Source organism: Rhinolophus ferrumequinum, chromosome 27, assembly GCF_004115265.2.
Source record: "Rhinolophus ferrumequinum isolate MPI-CBG mRhiFer1 chromosome 27, mRhiFer1_v1.p, whole genome shotgun sequence".
NCBI lineage: Eukaryota > Metazoa > Chordata > Mammalia > Chiroptera > Rhinolophidae > Rhinolophus > Rhinolophus ferrumequinum.
In genome coordinates, this window is record NC_046310.1 from 14,535,903 (window position 1) to 14,554,574 (window position 18,672).

The 18,672-nt window shown below is 49.3% G+C and overlaps 1 protein-coding gene across 2 annotated transcripts in view; it reads right to left on the reverse strand.

Annotated features, from left to right (window-relative positions):
- ITPKB (inositol-trisphosphate 3-kinase B) overlaps positions 1-17,845 on the reverse strand; it is a 92,743-nt gene extending 74,898 nt beyond the window's left edge. The window contains exons 1-2 of one of the 2 annotated variants that reach the window (XM_033099700.1): positions 17,559-17,845; positions 14,060-16,195 (exon numbers count right to left, since the gene is read on the reverse strand). In XM_033099700.1, coding sequence (XP_032955591.1) covers positions 14,060-15,988 — 1,929 coding nt within the window. In that variant the 5' untranslated portion in view covers positions 15,989-16,195; positions 17,559-17,845. Of the gene's footprint in view, positions 1-14,059; positions 16,196-16,737; positions 16,892-17,558 lie in introns of those variants that run through there. The other variant, XM_033099701.1, reaches the window with a different exon arrangement.
- Positions 17,846-18,672: the final 827 nt, after the last annotated feature.

Sequence of the window (18,672 nt, forward strand, 5' to 3'; positions counted from 1 at the left end):
TGTGGTGACACTGCTGTGCCCTCCTCTGAGGAGATGCCATGGCATCCTTAGAGTTCATGCCAGTCAGTCTCGGCTCTGCCCACTGAGGCGATGCAAAGTCTCCTCTGGGAGGTAAAGAACCCCGAGATAACCATCTACTGAAAGCCCGGGCCTTCTGCCCACCTGCTCCCTTGGAATAAACTTTCTCCCTTTGCTCCTCTAGTGTCTCCTAATTTAACCCGAGTCCGTAGGCAGGTAATGCAATTTTATGCACTCAATCCTAATTTAGGTATTACTATTATGTTTGAAGTATAAACCCACAACAGCCTTTCAACGATGTCATTTAAAAAGGTCCAGAATGCCTGGGGGCTACGCAGAATAACATCCAGGGAGCCCCATTAAATGAAGAGGTCCCCCCATGCTCTCCCTGGATGGCCTGAGGAAACCCAACATGTACGGACCTGTGCTCTGTACCTGCTGAGACGCCCAGCACTGCCTTCCCGCTCCCTATAGGAGGAGGCAGGCCCAGGCCCCAGGGCTTGAGGCTGAGGGACTCAGGGCTGGACGCCCTCCTCTCTTCTCCACCCCTGGAGACTCACTGCCCAGCTCGGTCTGCAGCAGGGAGCAGTTTTAGCTTGTCACTGCCCTTCCGGGTTAGGAGTTCTCCGCTTTCCTCTTCCTCAGGCCTGGGGGCTACCAGGCAGCTCCAGAAGCTTACTACGTTCGCTGCGGTTCCATCTCCGGGGTCTGTGTTTTTGTACAAAGGCCCATTCATTTAGAAGGAAAAGAATCCTTTCTTAGTTCTACCTCTGTGAATAGAAGATTGATCTTTAACCAGACTAAAATGCTACTCCAGGGCAACCATGTGAGACAACTCTGTTGTCCCCCAGATGTAAGATGTCCAAGGCAACAAGTCACCTTAATTCCCTCAACCATCTCCAAGGCCGTGGTTCAGACGCCTCCTCAGCCTCCATCTTCCTCTAAACTCAATACAGTTAGTCCCCGTCCTCCTAAAGCATGGAGCCTAGAACTAAACTCAGATCCCCCTTCTGCAAAGAGCTGCGCTACCCGCCTGTGTTCTCCAGGTGCCAGATGATGGGTGGCGCAGAGGCAGGGGCAGGGATCCCAGCACAGCCACAGGCCAGCTCTTGGGATCGGCAACCTCATCTGTCTGATCCTCACTCTTTTTGCTGTAAAAGGAGGAAAATAATATATACCTTGCAAAAATGAAATGAAGTCATTTATGGCACATATCTGGTGTATAACACATACTTTTGAAATCATAGCTGCTATTGTGTTATTATTCCTGTGCAGCCTAAGACCGCTCAGCCTTTGTTAACAGCTGCACCACACGGTTAATGCACACGGAATGTCTGGGGACCTCGTAAGGCGCAGGGAATTTCCTAAGAAATATTGACAAGCCAGGTCCCCTCCATCCTACCCTTTGTGTAACTGACTTTTTAAAACCTCAATTCAGGATTCACATTGTCTTTTACAATATTTAATCATGGGTCGTAATGAACTATTTTCTGAAGTTCTTGAAATCTTCTTTCCAAAGTCAATGTCACATGTACGCAAACCAGTGAGAGCCCAGGCTAAGGATCCCGAACAACACGCCACCTGGGACAATCGGGGCACTTTCCTCCAGTCTGACCCACATCCAGCCTTAGAGTCCCTGTCCCTGCAACTCCTGGGTGAGACTCTCTTGCCTTCCCCTGGGGATGTGGTATATTTGAGGCCAATGGCAACAGACCAGCAAGTCTAGGCCAGTCCAGAATGCCACGAAAGGACACCTGGGAGCACCTCTGGACCTGCAGGACTTTGTTCGGCTTCTCGGTGTGAACCAGCAGCCTGCAGTGAGGCAGGAGGAGCTCTCGGAAATGTACAGTGTGACACTGTAACGTAAACACTGTCCAGACGCTGCTCCATATGGCTTTAGCCTGGGGTCGAAACCAATTACGTCCTGTGTCTAGTCCCAGGTTGGGGCAACAGGGGTTACTGTCCAGCACACCTGCCATCCAGACCACCACGGAGGTCAAGGCTGCCGCGTACTAACAAGTTCTTTTGGTGGTTTCATGCCTCCCAGATGTGAGCCCCTCCATCCTTGCCAAGGGCAAGAAGAGGCTGGAACTTGGGGAGACGGCAACACAGGTCAGGCCTGAGACCCAGCCCTCCAGAAAGGCGCACAGCCCCAAATGTCACATGAAGGACTCTTTGCTCAGTGCCCGGAAACTCTGCCTAGATGCCTAGTGGCCATCTTGGGGCGCCAGCAGGCTAGTGGGCCAGAGGAAGGCAGGAAAGATGCTAGCCCCAAGGGGTAATGCCGCAGGCTGCCCACCCCATACTACAGCCAAGAAGGAAAGAGGGATTTCCACATCACACATCCAATGTCTAGCAAAGGAGAAGCCCGTGTTTGGCAGGCAGGGTGCCCAAGACTGTGGTAAAGTCTGGCTGAGGAACAGTCTGTGCTGCTCAGGTGGAATCTGTCATCACACAGCCCCACCATCTGCCAGAGTCTGCACAGGTTCCCCAGGGCCTTCCTGGGACTTCAAAGGGAACTGGTGTGTTTGGGGTGAACCCAGCTTGGCCCAGTCACCTGACCGAGTTTTCCCTCCACACCCCCATCCACCATGCAGGCTGAGGAGCAGCCCAGAAGGCCAAGGCTGGCCTGGGCTTCCGATGGCTCAGTCAGGACAGTGGTAAAGAGCAGCCTGTAACTTGGGAAGCACTGGGCAGGCTCTCCTTTGTTCACTTGAGAAAGGAGGTGGGGGTGGGCAAAGTGGGCTGCAGAGATCAGCTAGCAGGACCTCGAGGCCTCCGCTCGGTCTGAAGTGAAAGCCAGCATCCCTTTAATGGAAGGAAAGTCCTGTTTTCATAAGCACGTGCTCGGCCCGCACCAGAAGCAGCGCAGGGAAGCGATGCACGCCACTCCATCACACGCATGTTCAGTCCCCCTGGTAAGAAGAGCCACAGCTGTACAAAGTGATCGGGGACATGTACATATATTTCATTCTCTCTCTTATGAGCTAGGATGACTCTAAAAGATGCACCTCGAAAGCAGAGGAGCCCAGGGCGTGGGGGAGACAGGATGGAGCCTTCCACACCCCCAAAAGCTGGGCCTTCAGTGCTTGGATGACCTCAGACAGTTTCCACCTCCAAAACAGAATAAAGAGGCTGGCCCCCTGGGTGCCGGGTGCGTAATCTGACACCCTCTCGCCAGCAGCTCAATGCAGTGGGTTGTTTTTAAACTTGAAGTTCTGAATCCTGGTAACAAAGTGAGGCCTCTCCTGCAACTGAGAAACCTCCTCGGAAAAATAAATCCTGCTGCCTATTTTGTCATCGTCCTCACAAGGAGCTGCACGGGGGTGAGGTGACTCAGTGAAGGCAAGTTAGTGTAACAACCGAGGAGGAAGGGCCGCAACAGGAGGCTACCTCCATCCACGCAGGTTCTGTGCCAGGTATGATCTCGAGCTGCATGATCTCATTTCATTTTCAGCGCAGCCCATGAGAGACGGTCATTATCCTCATGTTAGAGACGAGGCTAGGCAGGCTCAGAGAGATGAAGTTCCTGCCAAGGTCTGGGACGGAGTGAGGGTGGGAGTTCAGGTCTGCTAGCCCATCCCCCCTCCCCAGGAGACCATCTCACTTCTTTGCACATCAGAGCAATCCTACTCCATCCAGCTCACCCCTCCTACAAACCTCAGGATCAAAGAGCCCCCAGACCCCACTTTTTTGCAAGGGGAAGAAGGCCACCAACACCCAAGACTCCCTCAGGTATCCTCCTTCACTTACACAGAACAGAAAGAATGGTGGAATTGCAGGTTCAGCTAATATGCTGCGGAATGACGGACAGCATGGCTGCCTCTGAAATCCATGCAGTTTAGTGACTGCTTATCGAGCATTTAGGATGTCCGGACACTGTACGAGGCACGTCACACATGACCTCATTTAAGGTGCACAACTTCAAGGCGGGTAGTACCAGTTCCATTTTACAGATGTTGAAACTGAGGGGCAGAAAGGTAAGACATTTCCCTAGGGTCACACAGTCAGGAAATGGCAGAGCTCAGACTCAAACCGAGGAAAGTCCTGACTCCATACCAGGGCTCTGTACTCTTCCCCCCGCGCCCCAATCCCCCGGGGTCTTCCACAGGTTCAGGCTCACTAAACACCTAAGGAGTAGAAATCCCTCCCAAGTTTTGCTGACCATATCCCTCTGGTCCACGGGGGTGGGGGTGGGGGTCTCCTGAGGCTCCATTTTAGCCTCACAAGAGCACGCTGACAGTGTAGCTGCCCAAGCACTGTACCTTGTGTCAGATGAGCGTCCACTGTGTGGCGTTCAATGCAGGGCATTCAGGCTTTCCAACCTCCCAGAGCCTTTGGATCCAGAACAGTCCCTTTGCTTGACCAGATCTAACAGAGATATAGCAAAGCCCTGAAGGCCTCTACCCAGACACCTTCTCCAGTGGTGGTTGTCCAAATTCAGTTCCTCTGCGCCCTGGTCCACAACACCCATGGAAGCCTCCTGTGTGTCACAGGCCAACACCAATCCATTATTCATTAACTCTTATTTAATGAATGTGCTTGTTTAATGGCTATACAACTTGTTCTTGAGTTTCGCAAATCTCAAATATGTCTGTTGGCATCAGCGTTGCCTCAGAGGGCAGATTCCCCAAGGACAGGGAGAGCATCAATGCAGCCATTCTCTTCAGCACAGGAATGTGCAGACAGAGGTGGCAGATGCGTGCCTGCTGTTTGGGCAGCCACTGGGGTGCAACGTTCACTTCGCAATGTGGGCAGTCCCCCAGAAGGGAGGGCCAGCTCTGGGCAGAGGTTTCTGGAGCTAGCCCAGGGGGCCCGGCCATACTTAGAAAGTACCCGGTATATATCTGCTGAATGTAATGTCTGCTTCAAAAGCCCAAGACTTGGCTGACGCCCTCGGTTTCACTTCCCAGGACACAGAAGAGAAAACCACCACATGGTACTGGAAAAATCAATGCTCCCTCAGACTCTAGATGGAGTGCAGTATCCTCTTAATTATTCAGGAGCTGACAGCCCTGTTCCAGAAATATCAGACCTCTGCTCTGTGGCCCCTGCCTCCCTCGCTCCAGCCTTCTCTCCATCCATCACATTTGCATCCCCACCTACGAGTCAGCAAACCACAGGGGCAGGAAGCTTCGTCCACAGTCCACAGTGGTCAAGATGGTCACTCGGGCAGGGGGAGGCTAAGTGGAAGCAGGATGAAACCCAGGAGTCTGCTCACCCCTGCTCCCCTAGCCACACGGCAACGTCCACGTCAGAACTGGCCCTGCTGTGGACACACAGGTATTTTTTTTTTTCTCACAAACAAGCCTCAAATGTTTTAATAGAATTTATCTTTTCCTTAATGTTTTTTAACATTGTCCTCAGCAATTTCTCTTTTAGCAACACAGAGGTGGGATTATCTGGTACAAGCGCAGTGCTTATCCTTGTCCATTCTTTGTTTGGAAAGCTTTAAAAGCAACCTCAGAGTACTCATAATTAAAGCTACTTTAGTCAGGAAAGAGTACACACTCTCTCACAATGACTCTACAAAGCCTAGCTCATTTGAGATGCACAAAGAAGTGGGAAGACTTCATCAATATACCCATTTCACAGATGAGGAAACCAAAGCCCATCGAGGCTGAATCTGAAAGTCACTAGTCTTTCCAGCTCACTGCACTTCTGGCATATGCTCAGCAAACTTTTCAGAGAAGGCCTCAAGTCTCCTAAATTACTTGGAATTTACATGCTCAGTCCTAATGAGTACCTAACACTGCAATGACTCTGACAATGATGGTGAAAAGTAGGAAAAGATTTCAGTGGTCTCGTACAGACTAATCTATCCATTATGACCCATTCAAAATGTCCCCTCCATTAGCCGATTTTGTATCTGCAAAGCATGTTCAGTAGTTTCTCATACCCGAACACTGTCTTCCAGACCTCCCAGCTTTAACACACAGCAGCCAATTTTCCTACCCTGAGCCCAGCAATCTGGGTCTCAGGATTTGCTGTCCCAACAAAAACCTCCCAGCCATTTCTTAAGCTATTGGCTACAGCTGGATTTTCCACTTGACATTGTTAAGAGATTAAACTGCTTAGTTCATTATCATACACAGGCCCTTTCAGTTTCCTGCTAATAGATTCAGGTTAGATAAGGATTACAGAAGTGATACTCACAGGTTCCTCTCCATACCCCCAGCCCGTGTCTTTTCCCTTACAGTTCTGAGGCATCTTTTATTAAACCTACTCTTCGGGAAGGTAACTTGCAAAAAGAAAATATTACACACCCATGCCTAGCAGAGGATTAGACAAACACAGCTCCTATATCACGGTGGGAGAAGCACTTTAGAGGAGATCCTGCTGAATTATACATTCTACAACTCAGACATCAATTGCCATAGAGAAGAAGAAAACAAATTGAGCTGAGCCTGGAAAGAATGTCAGTGAAATTGGAAAAACACTTGCTGGGAACTGCCTGGGGGTACAGTGACCTCCCCTGTAAGTGCTCAGGTCTTATCAACTCCCAACATACCAAGAAAGATTGCAGCTTGAGCTGGTGGACGGCCAGTCACCAGGGTCCCAAATCCTTCTGCCCTGTGGCAGGCGGAATACTTCCCAGTGTCTGAAAGTATTAAGCACTCGTAATACATAATGTATTACAGCTTCTTCTTGGAAAACAGTACAACCAGTTTATTCATTGTGATTAAGTGGGTGAGGGATGCAGAACGCAGAGAACCCCTTAAGAGGGGTAAAGAAAAAAAAAAAACCACTGTCAATGACCAAAAAAATCAAAGGCAAAAGTACCTTATTCCTGCCCTCGGATGCATTAAGACCGATTTTATAAACATGAACAAATGGACCACCGTTTCGGAAGAGTTCTTCCTTGGCCAAGAACGGGGCTGTACCCCGCGTTATTAATACATATTACCATCTCTGGGTTAGGCAAACCCTAATCTTAGTCACCAGTCAACGGAAATAATCTCAATGCTTTTGTTTGAGATGCTGTATCACTTAATTTTCCCTTTCCACCCAGAATCTCACCACAAAAGTAAAATGCTAGATTAACAGGATAACAGTGAACTTCATGAGGGAGGATCCCCTTTAGTTAAAAATTCACCACCACTACCTCAGGTTGAGTGCAAAGTTTTTCTACGTATTCTGAGATGGGGAAATAAAAACATATACTCTCCCTCCACCCCAATTAAAACATATATAAATATGAATTGTAGGGGTTCGTTCTGCTTAGTTACTGCCTGTAACTCTTCTTTTTTAGTTACTTATCAAATACATCGGCCGATTTGAAGCAAAAGAGAAGAATTTCAGGAAATAAATGTGTAGTGTATATTGACGAGTGGCCTTTTGTTGAATGGGTTTCCATTAAGTGATATCCATCCAGTCAATAAAATGCCCAAGTAAAGCTCAACGGAGGGGAAAGATCAGATTTCTAACAGTGAATTCTTAATGGAATTGTTGAGAAACACGCTAGACAAGTTAGTCAAAAGCCTGCATGTTGGCTTACCAGTAAAATTATTATTAATACAAGTCAATCCTCATCAGAGAAAAGCTTGGAAGGCCCTGACCTCAAGTAGGAAATAGAATGGTCTACCCTGTGAAAACACTCTGTGAAAAGGCACCATCATGACCTTGCTCCCTGAGTCCTGTATACGGTGTGTACTTCTCTCAAACTATTTGCCAGGTGTCTCTAATTTTTAGTCTTAAAGTAATTCCCATCCCGGCAAACTGAGCAAAAGGAAACTACACTAGGAAACAGTCTAGATAGGTAAGGCCAGCTTTATTCCCAATGTTCCATGAAAGACACTTCAAGAAACTGCTGTGTTTCCACAGTAGTCTGTGAGTACCAGTCTTTGAGAAACTTAATTTCATTCCAGCCTTTTTGGCTGAGGCAGAATCACTTCCCAGGATTGCACTGGGATGAAAGTGGAACCTAAATAAAATGCCAGGATTGCTACAGAGTGTTTCTTCCCAGGGACCCAACTGAATCTTCTAGACAGACATCGCCTCACCAGTAGTCAAGATGTCTCCCAACTCCACCTTCACCAACATTTATGGAGGCTCTATTACTTGCCAGGTGCTGTGCTAGGCATTTATTTATAAGCACTTTATCACTGAACTCTCACCACCCCATGAGGTCATACCTACTCTCTCAATTTTTCAAAGGGCTTGCAGGCCATGTGTAGACTAGGATTTCACCCCAAGTCTCAGAAACCCGTCTGGTGCCCTTACTCCAATGGCGACAAGGTCACAGGAACAAGCAATGAGCTTGCCTTCACTGTTCTTTTCTTTTCTTCATCTTCCAGATGGTTCAACATTTCTTTTATAGGTAGATAATGCAGGAAAGATACTGTCTCTCATTCATTCTTTCACTCATTCACCTATTCCTTGAGCAAAGTTATAAAAACATGTACTATGTTTAAAGCCAATGTAAACCTCCCAAGGTGAGTAAGCTTATTCACTAACGAAGTTTTTTACATGAAAAATAATTCTTTTTATGTCGGTTCTGTAACTATATTGAAAACTTTATAGCCTTGCTTTCCTCATCAGTAAAATGTGGCTATCGGAAGACATGAGCTCTCAAGCCTCTCCCAGATCCAAATTTATTATTATGTAAATTATGTAAGTTATAGAAAAGTTTGTTATTTTTTTAATAGCAAAAACAGAGGCCTAACTGCCTAGTGAGATCATATCTATTTATGCTGCCTTTCAGCCACGGAGACTTGAATTGACTTTAAAATAATAGTTCATACCTGGAAAACTGAATGACCAGGTGTCTGGGAAGACCACAATGAGACTCCAAGTTCGTGCAAGTTGAGTTTGACTATAAGGACCAGGTCGGTGGATTCTTCCCGACCTCCAAGTTGGCTTCCATGCTCGGTTTCGAGGGAAAGCTGCAATGCTGGGTGTTTCTGTTCCATGTTGTTGAGACCACTTATAACACTACCGTCTTTTGTCCACTAATTGTACGCAGTCACAGAAAGGGCAGTCTTGGAAGAACTGGACATACAAAATCCCAAACATCCAGATGAGAAAATGGCAGTTGGCATGCCAAAGGACTTTTCATATTAACAAAGAATTAACAGTTGGGTTTGGTGTGATTTCATAAACAATGAGCTCCCCGGACTCATGAAAATTACATCGGTGCCAATTCTACCTAGTCAGGAAAAAAATCACTGCGAGGCATACTTGTCATGGATTTGAGGGTACAGAGTGCATAACCTACAATGCTAAGGTCTCATCTGTCAAAGCCCATAGAACCTTCCACACTGAAGGTAGGGCCACCACAGGATTTAGAAGAGTTGCTGAGTTAATTCCAAATCACCTCCAGATTACCTGAAGTCTACAAAGTTTTTTCTACAGATATAAAATTTTTTCCATTAAATACTTAAAAATTTTTTTCCATAAAATACTTTAAAATTCTAACTAAGTAGAACCTGACAAAATAAAATAAGCCTGAACAATGTTATCAGTGCCCCTACGAAAATAAATAAACTACACAGAACTAATCTAATCTGTAACTGCATGTAACAGGTATATGCCAACAAAATCAGAAACGTGACTTGGGAGCAATTCAATGCTTAAAAATGTAAGTTCTGAAAATGATTTATCAAACACCTGAAATAATTTGTCTCTAGGCAGCGACCGACTGGTTTAATGTGTTTTTCTTGTAAAACCTAAGACTAGGTAAATCTTGAGTTGGGTTTTTGCAATGCCTAAACCTCAATCTCCTCTTTTCTCTACAGCCTACCTTTATTTGAAAAGATATTAAGCTGGCTGAATTACTTTTATCTTTGATAAAACAAAAGTCTTTTGAAGTGATGTTTTCGCTCTGTGTAGGTAGAGCCTCGGTTTCCAAACTGAACTACTTGAGGGGGCCACAGCCCTCAGGTAACAGCATCTTTTACTTTTCAGGTTAACGATCTGGCATCCTATCAGCACAGCCGCTAAGGTCCGTCTAATTACTGAGACTCTTGGGGATCGTGCTGATGATTTATTTTGATGATGCTTTTTGAATGTCAAATTGCAAAGAACCAATCTTCCAGGACAGAGAGAAAAGAGAAGTAGATTGTTTAATGGGTCTTAAGTAAAAACAAATATTAAATGTGCCTCGTTTCTGCCTCAGTGTCCGAGGTCCACACCAAAGCAATCGTGTCACACTTTCAGACACCCCTGAAGTGTGACAGACACCACGTTTTAAATTAAGTGTCTAAAACTATATAGTCACAGAAGAGTTAGAACTAGGCAGAACACCTTCCCCCTGCCATGAGATCATCCTCATGGAAAAAGCAGGTTTAAAAAGAGGAAACTGAGTCAGAGAGCAGAGCCCACATATGTGTCCTTGGGTCCCTTTGCCTGTCTGAGTCTTGGTTTCCTCATCAAAGTGACATCCGGGACCTCACATAAATGACTTGGGGGTCCTCCCAGATCTGAAAGGAGCTGAGAGGCCTGGCTGGAAAGATCTTCTCCACATACCTGACAGAGAACAAGGAGGCCCCATCTCAAGGAAACTGCATATGCAACCTGAACTCGGGCCACCCCTAAATCTGGGGCCTTCAATATTCTCAACCAGAAAAAGAATTTTTCTATTAAAAAGTACTCACCACTACATTTATTTTTCTAAGTATCCCTCCAAGGCTTTTACATTTTAATGTGGTTTACCCCAAAATAAAAATTTTGTACTTTATAAAACCATTTTAAACTGTTTGAATTTTTTAGTACATGTAGGTGTCAGTCACTAAAAAAAAAAAGACAACGAAACTAGCCAATGTAGGAAAGAAAAAAAAAAAAGGACAAAGGAAACAAAATTCCAATGGCCCTTAAAAAGTAATAAGCACCAAGAAGCTAAGGATTTCATATCACACTTCTTTGTATTTCCCCCGCAGGTAACTAGGCCAACATTTTGTTTCGCTTTGTTTTTCGTACACATAATTGACAGTACAATTCTGGAACAGATTTAAAAAATCTACTTTTTAGAGTAATATGCCCAGGTATTTTACCATAGTACGTTAAGCCTGGTGTTTCCATGGCCCGGACACTCTTAAATGGAGTAACAGAGGAAAGTAAAGAGCTGCTGATTAAGAGTTATTTTAAAGAACAAAAGAGAGAACACCATCCTTTACTCAGTGTAATTCGCTTCTGTTCAGACCCCAGTGAAGGATAAGTGGTGCCTGAATTTAAGCCATTGAACACGAAGGCATGTAACACAATTACTTCCAAGCAAAATTCAAGTGTCTGAACCTTTATAAACAGACATGCAAAAACTTGGAACATTCTCTTTCAGGGATAGGCATATCGGTCAGGCTCGTCGGAAGACATAGGAAAGGCCTAACACACTTTGCATGTTTCTGAGGATGTCTTTATAGCTCCTTCCCATGGAAGCAAATGAGGGGAGCGGGCCTTCTCCCCACTTTCCCTTCCAGCAAAAAGGCCTTTGCTAATTTGCATAATCTAAATGGTGAAATGCTAATTTGCATAATCTAAATGAAGTAATTTTCAGAGTGCATTTCTGTGTTTCTAACTATAGGGAGGTCCTCTGAATAGGGAGGTCCCATAGACTGGCTCTGGGACTTCCCACAGTGACAAGCAGCAGGGAGACCAGACAGCAGGAGAGTGAACAAAGCAGCCAGGCTTCAAGCTTCTCTGGGCTGTCACCTCCGCCTGCACACAGCATCACACACAGCCATTCCCCATGCAGGAGGAAAGAATGTGCCACACAAGACATAAAAGGTTTAACTCTGTGGAAAGACAGAGCAGCATAAAAAAAAGAAAAAAGAAAAAACCCAAGGGCCAGGGGTTGGTTGTGTGACTGAAAAGCTGAACATGCAGTTTCAAATCTGTGTGTATAAGTGAGTGTGTGTGAGTGAAGGTAAGCATATGTAAGGGAGTGTGTGTGAACATGTGTGAGGATATGTGCACGGGGAGTGCAGGGTAGCAGTTAAAAAGCAGCAGCAAAGACCAGAGAAGGGAACAGCATGTTGGTATTGCAGAGCCTCTGACAGAGCTGGCTCTGGTTTTATCTATGAAACACCGAAAAGCCCAGCCAAACGGCCCAGCCAATCAAGATGTCTGGCCTTCTGTAGACGAAATATCAATATCAGGTAATCAAGGGATTTTGGACCCAATGAGTAGATGTTATGGTGTCACAGATAAGGCTTCACCATAACAATCGATACAAGAAAAAGAAAACTTAGCTTGTCATGAAAGAACTCAACCAAAAGTTCAAATGTCCCTAGGATCCCATAATTTCCAGTTGGTTACCCACCCTCCCCCACACACGCTCACCATCAGCCTCAGTGATTCATAGAGCAAAGCTGGCAGGGGATCCTTCCCTAGCCCTCCTCTGTGGGTGTTTGGAAACCTGTTTAAAGGTAGGAGGGAGGTTGGACAACAGGTAGGCGCCATTTCTTCCCCTGGACCTGTTAGCTAAATGGAAAACACCATTCAGCCCCCTGGTTGTCGGTCAGCATCCCTCTGGCAAATGGGAAAAAAAAAAAAAAAAGATTACCTGTCTGTCATTATTTATCTCCCCTTTAACTCACTTCCAGACAAGAGCCCTTTTCAAACATTGGGACACACAAACTGTTTTGAGAGCCAGCCAATAGGAGTTGCTAATCCATCACTAGAAAGGGCGAATGGAAAGTTGGAGAACAAGTTCAAGCACCTTGGCTGTGCCAGTTACGCTTCAGGGTTTAAAAAGCAAATGGGAGGACTGAACAGGATCATCTCATTCACTAGGCCTGTAACTGTAGGCAAGAAGGCAGAGAAAGCTGGGCCACATCTTCAGTGAGAGCGTTTTCCACGGGCCCTTCACTACCATCCCCTTGCACGTGGACTGTCTTTTCTCTAAAGGTGGTGTGCCCATGTCTGAGGCCCTGCCTGGCCACACAATGCCAGGCAGACTGGGGCCAGAGTTTGCATACGTATTTGCCTCCCGCTCATCGGCAGAAAGCGGAGTTTCATGAAAAGAAATGCCTAGTCTTCAAAAATCCGGACTGTGATTTCTGAAGTGGGAGTGAGAAAAAAACACACTTTGAGGTCCAAAATACCTTAGAGAAGGATGTAGAGTAGAAATACAAAGTTCTTGGTTGCTGTGGTTTAAATCATTGAGTTACAAAGACAGTATTTGATATTCAGTATGAAATTGGAAGGCTACCTACTACAATACAATGCAGACTTTCCCCCAAGGTACACAAGAACCCCTTACATGCTGAACTAGGAAATTCCCCACACTCTGGAAAAGCTGAGAGAAAGTCCAGACCTTTTCAGAAGTGCTAGCTTCAACTCTTACGTCTTCCGTAAGAGACGCTGATCCTCCTAAGAGTGAAAACAGCTGAGGACTGAAAGTAACCATAACAGAAATAAACTGTCTACCGCCATAGCCAGAACAAGATGTCAGAAAGATGAATCAAAACAGATACACTTGAAAATGTACCTGAAATGTACCTGTACCAGCCAACCAGCACATCCATTAGAAAGTATCTGCTCTAGAGATATCACCCAGGTAACTGTCTCAGGCAATTCCACCTAATATAACATTCTGTTATTAAAGAAATGCAAAGCATGGTTTTCACGTTAATTCTCACATCAAACTGCATCGTAGTCACGCTGGTCCCACGAATACTGTGATGTCCTGACTTAACTTACTGATGCTAAGTGGTTCTTCACCAACTCAGACCTGCCACAAACACATCTCACCTGCAGGTTTCAGGGCCCTCTCTTTGGGGACTAAGCAGGAAGTTTTTAGTAACACTCATGAATTTCATCTTCCCAAGAAATGAGTGGCGACCTACCATAAGTACCTTTAAAAATTGTTTTTCAAATGTACTTGGAAATAGCAATAAAAGAAACTTTGTCCAAGCTACAAAGCGCATGGTCAGTGTCTAAATACCTCCCCAGCAAACACCTCACCTGGAGAGAATGAGTTGTGACTGCCCCAGGGCCTACCCCCCGCCCCATCAGTCTTCATGACTCAGTAGAAAGTCGGAAAAATGGGACACATGGAACATGAAAGCAGCCCAAGTTCTAGAAAAATCTCAGGGTAACTTACCACTCTGGGCTTCTGCTGGTCCAGCGTATGCAGGAAGGCGGAGTGGGGGTCCAGGCAGCGCTCAGGGTCACTGGAGATGTCCTCCTCTGAGTCATCGTAGGAGGAGGAGAAGCCCGTGGAGGAGGCAGAGGAAGAGGACAGTTTCCTTAGGGGCAGGGTGCCCAGCGGGCTGCCCTGGGCCTCCTCTAAGACGCCATCCTCCTGGGCACCCATGTCTGTAATGATGACGGCAGGTATATTGCTGGGGCTGCAGGCTTCTCTCAGGAAAGGCTTGTCCTTCTGGTCCGGGGAGAGCAGCTCTGGGCTGGGGTGGGCAGCTCTGTCCTGGGGAGGGCTTCCCCAAGTCCCCTGGGGCTGTACCCCTGTGTCACGTGTCCAGGCCAGACTGGCTTCCTCCATGGGGATCAGCCAAGCCCTAGAGCTCCCAGACTGTGCCCCCACCCTGTCCCCAGGAAGGCCCTGAAGTTCTTTCTGATTTTTTGCTACTTCCCCACAGGGCAAAGGCTCCAGCATTCCCCCAGAGGAAACTCCCGCCTCTACCTCCTGCGCTTCTGGCGGTGCTGAGCTGCTGCCCCCACGCAAGCCCACCAGTGGAGACCCTGCATCTCCTCTCTTGGGGTGCTGTGGAGACTCCTCCACCACCACCGCAGCCCCACTCAGAGTCACCTCTGGGCCTACTGAGCCCAAGTGTCCCAGAGGCCTGAACCAGCTAGGGGCCTCAGAGGGCTCCGAAGAGCTTTGCAGGGTCACAGTCTTTTTCTCCGGCCTCTGACCTACTTCAGGCGCCCCAATGCTGGGCATGCCACACGGCAGATTTCCTTTCTCCACCTTCCCAGGGGGCTCTCCACTGCAGAGTCCACCCTTCTCTGGGGCTGGGCTTGTCTCACTGCCCAGAGACTGTCCCTGACTCTCCACCAGGACCTCCGCGGGGTGCACACCCCCAAGTTCAGGGGCCCTCTCAGACAGCTCAATGAGGGCAGGGTCGTGAGGATGATGTGACCCAGTGGATGTGGCTCTCGCTGCCTCTACTGTGGCCATCACTGAATTTGCTCCGACGGGCCCCAAAGAGGGAGCTTGGCAGCTCTGAGCTGCCAAAGGGGAAGAGACACTCTTGTCGATTTCCATTGCTACAGGTGAGCCACAGTGGGGTCTGGCAGGGACCCCCTTCTCCGTTCCCACCGAAGCGACCAGACCCTGAGTCCCAGATCCCGACGGGACAGCCGGGCCAGAAAAAGTTGCCACTCCCTCCATGTCCTTGGAGAGGCAGAGGCTGAGCGCTCCTGCTCTCCTCCCCAAGTCGGCCTCTGAAGTCTCTGGACAGTGATCCCCCCAGGACTTGGTCCTCCGTTCCTCACTGGTTGCCAGGACCCTTCCTGGGGGCTGACTGCTGCTGCGGAGGGGGCATGGGGAGGGCGAACGCGCCCTGCCCAGGCGCGGGCTGCGGGGCGCTTGAGTGGCAGAAGTCTGCGCCTGGATGTGCGCCTCGAACATGCCCACTTTCTGATTGACCTGCACGTTCTGCAACTCGCGCTGCAGGATTCGCAGCTTCCTCTGGGCCTCCTCCGGCCCTGGAGGGGAGAGGGGACCGGCGGTCACCATCTGCTGCCGGTCTCCTCTCAGGCGACCCGCCCAACTCGGGCTGCCCACGCTGCTGCTGCTGCCACTGCCGCTGCCACTGCTACTATTCAGCCTGCGTCGGCCACTCCGCCAGCCCCCGGGGCTCCCGGGCTCCTCGGGCGACAACGACTCGGTTGGGGGGAAGAGAAAAGAGGCGCCTCTCCCGGGGCTGAAAACACTGCCAGGGCTCAACACGGCGCTCCCCGGCGGTGGGGGGGTCTCGCTGCTGCTGGGCCGGGGGCCGCCGCTCTTCACCTGGTTGGCGCTATTCATGATCACCAGGCTGTTGAGTGCATAGCAGTACACAGCCATAGTACTGGGTCCCGCGCTGCCCGCAGCGGCCGCGGCTCCCGCTCCGGCTCCGCCGCCGCGCCTCCTCCTCCGGTGGCTCCCGGCTCAGCCCCGGAGGCCCGGCGGCCGTGGCTGGGTTTGCAGATGGAGAGGCATGGCCTGTGCAGCGGACGGGGGACAAGACCGCGGGCTCAGCCCCCGCCCAAAGCTCCATAAACAACAGCGCCGCTGTGGAGACACAAGGAGAAAAGTCAGGACCCCAGAAGGCGGTTGTGGGGAGTGGGGAGGGGACGCCCTGGCCCGTGGAACACAATCGGGGATGGGACGTTTCACCTACAGGGATTACACAGCACGGCGAGGACACAGCCAAAGGGGCCTCCGTCGCCAGCGCGATGGTGGGTGTGCCTTTCCCGAGTGCGCTCCCACCCCTCACCCCAGGTTGTGATGCGCTTGGAGGTCCCTTCAAATTCCACATTCTAATATTCGTCTGTAGAACCACGCGGACGGGTGGGGGACGATGTGCAACCACTTGGCCCTAAGTGTGCTGTGTGCGGGACGCGGCTGCCTCCGAGGGTGAGGACACCCCATCCACCGTCTCCGGGTGTCTGGCCAGAGCAAACATTGGTTATATCGGGTATAACGGGGCCGCCCCTGCCACTAGGCTTCAGGATCTCCCCGCTCCACCCTCTCTGGTCATCAGGGACCCACTCACTGAAGGAACCTGAGTGGGACCTGTTTTCCACCCACCACCCACCACCCCCCGCCGCTACCTGCGCTGGGGTCTGAAGGGGACCCTGCGTGACTGCCGTTTATCTTCCTGACCCTGGCCTTGGGACTCTGTCCCTCGGCCTACGAAGGCCTGGGCGCACAGCGGGGCCACTGCTGTGGCATTTCTCAGCACCGGCCTTGTCGCCTGTCCCCAAACAAGTGTGTTTTGTTAGTGTGGGCGCGCCTGCGCGCGCCCGGGGCCGAGGCGCTGATGTCCCCTGTACCGGAACCAATACACGCCGCCCCCTGCCGTCGCCCCCCGCGGAGGGGTGTGTGTGTGTGTGTGTGTGTGTGTGTGTGTGTGTGTCCCCGCATGGAGGCAGCGAGGCAGCCTCCGCCAGCCCTGTGCCATAGAACGCGGCTGCCTCTCCGGGCTCCGGGACCTGCGCCCACTCGGAGGAACTCCAGGGCATGCGTGGCTGTAGCTGCGCGTGAGCCGGGACTCTGTAAACCTCTCCGGAGCCCACGATCTTAATCTCCGAGCCGCGCGGCCAGTGCAGGGCTTCTCCGCATCCTGGGCTGCCTCTCCCAGCGCCCACGGAGCCGCCTGGCCGCCGGAGCCCGAGGACGCCTGGAGTGCGCCGGGGAGGCGGCGCGGAGCCCGCGGCCCGGAAGGCGAGCAGTTGAAACGCCAACTCGTCTTGCCCTGCTCTCCCCGCACCCCTACTCCGCGCCACCCTCCCAAATCAAAACCCCCTTCTTGGTCTCCCCAGCCCACCTTCCTCCGCTTTTTCAGAACCCGGAACGCTCAGATCCGCTCCAGAGCAGAGTGAGGGGAAAGAGAGTTCAGAGGCGAGAGCCATTAAAAAGCTGCCAAACTTACCTGCAATTTCTGATTCCCGGGTCCTCTGCAGACTACATGGTCCAGGGACGGAGACCTCGTAAGAACAAGATGGCTTTAAAAGTTAAAAAGCTCAGAAATGATTTCCTTCCCAAGCTACGGAAGACAAAAAGGGGAGTGCAAGAGAAGGTGGAAAGCTTCTGGGCTGGGGCCGGGCGATTCCGGCGGTGGCGACGCGGGGCTGGTCCTACACGCCCTTCACCGCGGTGGAGATACTACCCCTGTCAGTGTCTGCTCCCGGCTACTTGTGTTTGTTCAATGTGCGATTAAAAAAAAAAAGAGGGGCGGGGGGGTGTTGGGGTGGAGGAGGGAGGAGGGTGAAAGGCGGGGGTTTGGGGGAGGAAAGCAGGAAGGAAGTTGTGAGCCTGTCTGGGGTTGAACTCAGCGGAACAAGTTTTTCTTTTCTTCTTTTTTTTTTTTTTTTCTATTGCTTGGCAAGACCGAGGGAGGGAAACACTTAAAAAAAAAAAAAAAAAGTTTCCATTGTTAGCTAACAAAAAAAAAAAAGGGCTTTTAACTTCTGCGGGTTAAAGATATACGATCCATTTTCCACCCCTCCATCGAACCTTGCTGATGTCTAGATTTAAGAAACTATTTTTGAAAAATGTTTTTAATAAAGTTTTGAGTGTGCATTTTAAGCAAAGCAAATCATGGGGACCTTTTCAGCATTTTAAACGGCTAAAATCCTATGTAAACGGTTTGTGTTCTTGTACACAAACATGCAAATTCAAAGAAGGGCTTTTGTGGGCACCTCCTTGCAAAGTTGCAAATTTTAAATGCATCACACTAGTATTTTGGAAGACTCGTTGGGCTGTGAGCTGTTGATGGTTTTGCAGTGCAACTGCTAGTAGTATAAACATGCCTTTACGTTGCACACTTATCTATTGCACACAGCAAATGTGACATTGGTATATTTTTGCACTTATTTCTCAAAGTGATTTTAAGAAAAAGGGTAGTCTTGGAACTAAGAAAGCCTGAGATCCTTTGCTCAGTCTCCTACAGCTGGATCATTTTCAAGAGACTTTCCCCCTCCCCTAATCCCACCCCCATCCCCATCAGCAAAACAGAGGGAAGGTGCACCCACAAATACTACTGG